At 45.8% G+C, this 7,681-nt stretch overlaps 1 protein-coding gene across 1 annotated transcript; it reads right to left on the bottom strand.

The window, feature by feature from the left end:
* Positions 1–5,440: 5,440 nt before the first annotated feature.
* Positions 5,441–7,301, bottom strand: LOC142219155 (sperm acrosome membrane-associated protein 6-like). Its single transcript, XM_075288121.1, has 8 exons — positions 7,091–7,301; positions 6,925–6,999; positions 6,762–6,839; positions 6,614–6,646; positions 6,398–6,475; positions 6,204–6,307; positions 5,916–6,075; positions 5,441–5,724 (listed from the first exon to the last, which is right to left on the bottom strand). The coding sequence occupies exons 1-8, from the start codon at positions 7,299–7,301 to the stop codon at positions 5,441–5,443; spliced, it is 1,023 nt and encodes a 340-aa protein (XP_075144222.1).
* Positions 7,302–7,681: the final 380 nt, after the last annotated feature.

Raw genomic sequence — 7,681 nt, 5'->3', positions numbered from 1 at the left:
GAGACTCATGCCTTCCGTGACCTGATGGCAGCTGTGGCACCTCGCTATGATGCCCCTAGCTGTCACTACCTCTGTTGGTATGCTGTCCCCACCTTGTGCCAGCACATGTCCCCTAATATTAGGCAGGCCCTGAGTTCCACGCTTTGCTGTAAGGTCCAGTTGACCACCGACGGATGGACAAGCGCCTGCAGTCAGGGACACTGCTTCTCTGTAATGACAGGCCGGGTTAATGTAGTTGAGGATAGGCCTGGGGTGAAAACTGGGGTGGCCTATCTCCTCTACCAGCCCAAAATTCCTGGCAGGGCCTCTCTGAAAGCCTACTCCTCTGCTGCAACCTCGACCACACCTGCGACCTGTAAGTGCTTCAGCACTGGGGTGTGGAGACGTCAGCAGGTCGTACTGAAGCTCATTAGCTTGGCCGACAGAAAACACACTTCCCCCAAGGTTAGGGATACCATCCTCGATGCGACAGCAATGTGGTTTTCCCTACTGCACCTGGGCCCAGACATGTTGGCGTATGTGATAATGGCCGGAACCTGGTAGCAGATCTGGAGCTTGCCAGACTTAAACACAGTCCACACATGGCCCACGTTTTTAACTTGTTGGTGCAAAGGTTCTTTAAAACTTACACCATTGTGCCTAATATACTGGTGAAAGTGCGGCCATTTTTGTAAGTGCAAAGTAGGCTCTGCTAGGCAGAAAACATTCAGAGCACACTCCTGTCATCTTTGCACCATTGGCTGGCAGAGGAAGATGAGGGGGATGAAGTGGCATTTCATGTCACTGTCCCACACGAGGCTTGAGGGTGAAGTTCACTGCATCCCATTGCTTCAGCATGGATAGTGTGAAGGGGAGTTGAAAATGTAGGAAATGGAGAGTGACCTTAACAGTTGGGGGCAGTGAAGTCATGCCAAGTAACAAACTGGCACACGTGGCTGACTTTATGTTGGGTTGCTTTTCAAGAGACAACGGCATAGTTCACATCATGGAGAGCAAACAATACTGGATTGTACAAAAAATTGGATTGAGTTTATATAGCCTGACTGAATTGCTGTGTATCCCACTTAGCTTTTGGGGGGTACAGCATTAAAAATTGGATTGAGCTTATATAGCGTGACTGAATTGCTGTGTATCACACTTAGCTTTTGTGGCGTACAACATTAAAAACTGGTTTGAGCATACATGGACTGACTGAATTGCTGTGTATCCCACTTAGCTTTCGGGTGGTAGACCCTAAAAAACTGAATTGAGCGTATATTGCCTGACTGAATTGCTGTGTATATCACTTAGCTTTTGGGGGGTAGACCCTAAAAAACTGAATTGAGCTTATATAGCCTGATAGAATTGCTGTGTATCCCACTTAGCTTATGGGGGGTAGACCCTTAAAAACTGGATTGAGCTTATATAGCGTGACTGAATTGCTGTGTATCCCACTTAGCTTTGGGGGGTACAGCATTAAAAAACTGGATTGAGCGTATATAGCGTGACTGAATTGCTGTGTATCTCACTTAGCTTTGGGGGGTACAGCATTAAAAACTGGATTGAGCGTATGTAGCCTGACTGAATTTCTGTGTATCCCAGGTAGGTTTGGGATTACACACTGTGAAAAACTGGATTGAGCGTATATAGCCTGACTGAATTTGTGTGTATCCCACTTAGGTTTTGGGGGTATACACCGTGGATATCTGAATTGAGCGTACATAGCCTGACTGAATTTCTATGTATCCCACTTAGGTTTTGGGGGTACACACCGTGGATATCTGGATTGAGCGTACATAGCCGGACCTAATTGCTCTGTATCCCTGTTAGTTTTGGGGGGGACACACAGTGGAAAGCTGGGTTGAGCGTATATAGCCGGACTGAATTGCTCTGTATCCCTGTTAGGTGTTTGGGGGGACACCCCGTGGAAAGCTGGGTTGAGCATATCTAGTCGGACTGAATTGCTCTGTATCCCTGTTAGGTGTTTGGGGGGACACCCCGTGGAAAGCTGGGTTGAGCGTATATAGCCGAATCAAATTGCTCTGTATCCCTGTTAGTTTTCGGGGGGACACCCCGTGGAAAGCTGGGTTGAGCGTATCAAGCCAGACTGAATTGCTCTGTATCCCTGTCAGTTTTCGGAGGGACACCCCATGGAAAGCTCGACTCCTCTCCCTGCAGTATAGCTCTGAGAAGAGCTGTTGTTTTTCTTCAGTTTTTCCCTGCCTAGCTGAAGCTAATCCCTATCTAGCCCTCAGCAGCACGACTGTCCCTACGTCTACAAACCGCAAAATGAAACGAAGATGGAGGCCGCTATTCTAATATATCCGAGGTCACATGTTTTCGGCAGCCAATGGGTTTTTAATTTTTTTTTCAATGCCTACATTGTCGTAGTTCCTGTCCCACCTTCCTTGCACAGTTATTGGTGCAAAAAACACGCCAGGGAAGGTGGGAGGGGGATACGAATTTTTACTGCATTTGCTGCGTGGTATTCGATTGGAATCGAATAGCTCAAATGGCCTGATGTTCGATTGAATACTTATTCTATTCATCTCTAGTAACTAGGAATGGCGGGGCCCCATGGTGAACTTTTGACATAGGGCCCCCTGCAAGACGGGTACATGGGCATGAAGGCTGTTTGTGAATAAGAGGGTGACATGTGGTGCAGGATGTGTATAGACAAGAGGGAAAATGGGGGGGCAAACTTGTGCGAGCAAGAGGGTGATCTGTAGGGGGAAACTCCCCATTCCCCCTTCTTTCTCACACACAGCCTGCGCCCCCAGGTCACCCTCTTTGCTCACACATAGCCTGCGTGCCTATGAACCCCTCTTGCTCACACACAGCCTACAACACCCATTCCCTCCTCTTGCTCACATAGGGCAGAATGGGGGTTGCAGAATGTGAGTAGGGGTACATAGGTGTGCAGGCTATATGTGAGGAAGGAATGGGGGTGCAGACTTTCTCACACACAGCCTGCACACCCATGTACCCCTCTTCCTCACAGCCTATAACCCATTCCCCCTATTGTACACTGACCTATACAATCCGGGTAGCTCCGCCCACAAAAGCCATCAAGTCTATGTTAGTAGATTAAAGGACCTTTGATGAAGTCATGATGACGTCATGTCTCAGGTCCTTCAATCTACTAGTATAGATGCGGGCACAGGGCCTGGGGACTGCAGGCAGGAGATAGAAGATTCTCTCGCCCGCTGTCACTATGTGTTAGGATTGGGTCCCGCAGGGTTCACTCTCTGCGCACAGCACCATCTGCGGGTAAATCTAAACCTCACCCTCGGCCTCATGTAGTGAGGTGTCTGGAGTGTAAGTCCAGCTTTCGGCCTACTGAGCATGCTCAGACCTATTGGAGTCGCTCATAGGCTAGGTGCCATTTCTCACCCACTGGGCATGAGCGGTGAGGTCACTACCACCGCCCCTACTGGGCGGGGACTTCCCTTGAAAAAGTGTGAGCCGACGCCCACCGGGTGCTCACACTTTGAATCAGATTAACTGAAGTTGTTAAAGACAGTAGTTCAGGGCTAGGCTCCAGGATCCAGGCAGGTGTACAGACTAGGCCTCTGTGTGGGGTTTCCTTAGCCTCTAATTGCTCTGTAGGTAGTACCCTCTAATTCCTGAACTGACAGCTCTATACCAGGGTTAGGAGCAGTAAACACTGTTCCAGCCCAAAGAGTTGCAGCAGGTTTGGGCTTTTAGATTGCCTCTTTCACTGTCAAACCTCCTTTACTCTCCTGGCTGTTGCAGGAGCATGTTTAGTTGCTGACCTGGGGTGACTGTTAACCCTTGGCAGCCTTGCTATTTCAGCTGTACGTTGCACCTGTCCAGTGAGGTTAACTGGCAGGGCTTTCTTGCAGCGTGTTCACATTAAGTATTGCGTCACATATCTGCCAGTGCAGCTTAACTGGTAGAAGACTATTCAGACATACAGCCACCCACCATTGGGCCTGTGGACTTCGCTGCAGTGTCTTGCAGACTAGAGGTTCTGTTGCTTAAAATATTATTTATATATATACACAGAACCGTAACATAAGTGTGAGCCAAGGTCTTGCTGTCATGTCTGACCAGGCGCAGTTACAGCGCTATATGCAGCAGTTGGAGGCGCGCCTTCTATCACTGGAGCAGCGACCGCCAACTACTGGGGACGCCTCTCTCACTGCACAGGTGATAGCGCAAGCCCTAGCTCTTACACCATCAGCTTCTGGGCAAAACCCCCGTTTGGCTCTCCCCAATAAATTTTCTGGTGAGCCAAGGGAATGTAGGGGGTTTATAAATCAATGCTCTATTCACTTTGAGGTGCAAGAAGCCGCATTCCCCACTGAAAGGAGTAAGGTGGGGTTTGTGATTACATTACATTACATTAAGTATTGCGTCACATATCTGCCAGTGCAGCTTAACTGGTAGAGGACTATTCAGACATACAGCCGCCCACCATTGGGCCTGTGGACTTCGCTGCAGTGTCTTGAAGACTAGAGGTTCTGTTGCTTAAAATATTATATATATATATATTTATATATATATATATACACAGAACTGTAACACTATGCAAGTTCTGGGAGGCAGAGGCCCGGACAGCAGGCGGCCCCTGCTTGGGTCGGGTAGTAAAGGCAGCAATTGCTGACTTTACTACTGTTAAAAGATGGATTGTGGAGGAGGCAGCTCCTCTCCATCTTCAGGCAGCCCCCGGCAGTAAATAGGGCCCGTTATGTGCTGGAGTTACTCAAGCAGGTAACGGCCTATTTAAAAAAAAAAAATCTGCAGCGGTAGTAGCTGTCACCGGGCCCCCTAGTATCCCGGTGGCAGCTGCCTCTGCTGCTACCATGGTAGTTACGCCCCTGATTACCATACAGTTGCACCATTTTTGTAGAGATATAGTTGTCATTTATGTGACATTCTGAATTTGTACTCTGACCAGTGAAACAACATTACGCGGTAGGGTGAGCATCTTGGAATGAAAGCCATCTGAGGTTTAGCTAGATCCTATCTGTACTTTTAGGGTCGGGTCTGTTTGGTTTCCGCACAAAAAATGCTGAGAGAAAAATGCTTGCAAGATTTTTCTCCCCACACTTTTCATGTGGGGAGGGGAACCAAATCACCAAAATGCAGATGTGACCCGGGGCTTATGCTCCAGAGTATACATAGAGTATATGGAAGATAAAGGGGTAGTGATCTCTCTACATCCCTCCGCCGCCTCCTACCACCTTTCTGACCCTTCTCTGTTCCAACCCTTCCCCCACACTGTAACATTTCACCTTCAAATGTAATAAAGTTATCAAACAATATTATTTTTTTTTTTTTTTATTTTGTTGCATAACAATCCTGCAAATATAGAATAATACAGAGTACATATGATAATGGTATCCTCCTCTTCTGAAGATCAGTTATGTCTTGATGTCTTCAATGTCTAGAGAGGTTCCAACACACTGTGTCTCTGTGGCAGGGTTGTTTTTTTTTACGGATATGGTGGTGACTTAAGTGGACTATATTTTTTCCTGGTCCTCCAGTCCACGTGGAGGGAATAACGGGCCAGGTATCCAATCACCAAGACGATGACAAGTAAGCAGACTCCGGCGTAGATGGCATAGCTGATGGGGCTCTTGAGGTATGAAAGGATGGTCTCAGTAATGGATGGACCATGTTCTAGCCTCTCCTCTTCATCCTCTTGTGTAGGAAGTTTCTCTACTAAAGCCCGTTGAAATTCCATCTGCATTTGATCGCCGAACGTTGTCCGTATCACTGAAAAATAGAAGATAAATCTAAGTAAATAAGGCGATAAGAAGAAAATTGTCTTCAGAATAAGCAGAATTATCAGAAAGAGTTCTTTACATTAAAAGCAGTGCAGAGCCGGGAGCGGTTTTATCTATTACATTCATTTTTGTCACATATCACAAAATATTGGAGAGACAGAAAGCTTTTAGAATTCTTACCATCCAGATAATAGAACTTTCGGATGATTATGTCATCATCTTCATCAAAAATCTCACAGGCGTATGTCCCTTTATGGCTGACTCTTGTTGGCTTTATCAAGACAAACAGGTCTTCGCCAGTGTGGATATCCTTAAAGTAGCTTGAATCGGTGACCTTCATCTGAAAACATTGATGACATCAGAAAGACATTAGTCACATGTGGAGTATAAACTGCAGCAGTAACAGGGGCAGGAATGAGGACATTGCTATTTGTATGTCTATAGAATAGGTAGAACTTGATGACTTACATTTTTGGCATATTTCCAGACCACTTTTAGTTTATCTGGCAGGATGAATGAGGCCCCGCAATAGATGTTGGTCGTATCCAATTCATTTACTTTTAAGGTTTCAACTGAAAAGAGAGAGAAGAGAAACAGTGGTCAAACACAACGGCAAAAACCCAAAAGCTTTATATAAGGAGTGAGGATAGAAATGATCTTACTGGGACAAGCCACGGGGAGCTGGCAATCCTCCTCGGCACAGCGGCTGCATGAGAAGGCTCTGGCAGCTTTTTGAAGGCCTGGGAATAAAAAAAACAGAGAGAGGTAAATGTCTGAGGTAAATGAGGATACCCAGATATATATATATATATATATATATCATGGAGGTCATATACATGGTCCTGTCTAATGGATGATACTGCCTGATCAATACTCACCACATGGAGGACTGCATTGTGCCGGAGGATGACCTGATGGAAGGAATTGGAGACTGTTAAAAATAACCAATGGCGTGTATGGGGGAGGGGAGATGAGAAAGTTAATATATTCTATATATTCTCTATCTGATAACCATTACACACTTACTTGCTGCACGGTTTTTCACTGTCTTTACATATTGGGCCATTTTTTGATCAAATTGATCTACCCAAGCCGGTGCAGAAGCTAAAAGAAAGGAGACAGAAAGCAGACATTTACTATTGATGCATCAACAGAAATTAGAGAAATTCTTAAGATTTCAGGAACTTACATGATTTGTCAAATTTCTTGACTTCTTTTTCGAACGTTTTCAGATATTTACGAACGTAATCCATCTGTGAAAAGGCTGCAAAGAGAAGAGACATGAAGATAATGAGATGACACATTCTATGTACAAGATGCAGGAGCCATAAGAAATAGAAGTAGGTCATAGTTACCTATTGAGATGCCATTCAGTGGGTCAAAACCCAAGTTGAGCCTCTGGAGGCATTCTTCAGGCCCCATCTTTCCCAGCGAGACGGCATGTTGACAAATGCTGGCTCTGTCTGCTGGTGTGGTGAAGCATCGTAGGCAGGATCTTACAACCTCCGCTCCACATACAATCACTATAAGCTGCAGCAGCAGTTTATAGGAATTAAAGATTCTCATGACTGTCGTCACAAAAAAAATCACTTCAGCGTTTGCGAACCTGAGGAAACAGAAAAATGAGGTTACAATTTTTATTTGTGCAAAATACAATCCAATAACACATTCTGTTCCTTCTATCTATACACTATATACAGGCAGCTAGAGACAGACATGAAGCAGTACTCACGTATTCACATCCAACTGATGAGTGACTGCTCTGTGCCCAGCACCACATTATATACCCCAGTGACATCACAATAGAATCTGCCGCAGGTTCCAGGATGACATCACAATAGAATCTGCTGCAGGTTCCATGATGACATCACGATGGGTGTTAATGATGCAGTTGGCCATGACCTTAGCCATGAGAATGTCCAGAATTCACATAGCTGATATTATTG

Source organism: Leptodactylus fuscus, chromosome 10, assembly GCF_031893055.1.
Source record: "Leptodactylus fuscus isolate aLepFus1 chromosome 10, aLepFus1.hap2, whole genome shotgun sequence".
Lineage (NCBI taxonomy): Eukaryota > Metazoa > Chordata > Amphibia > Anura > Leptodactylidae > Leptodactylus > Leptodactylus fuscus.
Note: the sequence above shows the minus strand (reverse complement) of the source record. Positions and strands in the feature narration are given on the sequence as shown.

Excerpts from the sequence above, each read along its gene's own strand:
- LOC142219155 (XM_075288121.1), bottom strand. The coding sequence starts at position 7,301 with ATGAGAATCTTTAATTCCTATAAACTGCTGCTGCAGCTTATAGTGATT. Across the intron at positions 6,840-6,924 it reads CAAGAAATTTGACAAATCAT|CTTCTGCACCGGCTTGGGTA; the intron begins GTAAGTTCCTGA and ends CCTTTCTTTTAG. Across the intron at positions 6,647-6,761 it reads AGTGAAAAACCGTGCAGCAA|GTCATCCTCCGGCACAATGC; the intron begins GTAAGTGTGTAA and ends TCCTTCCATCAG.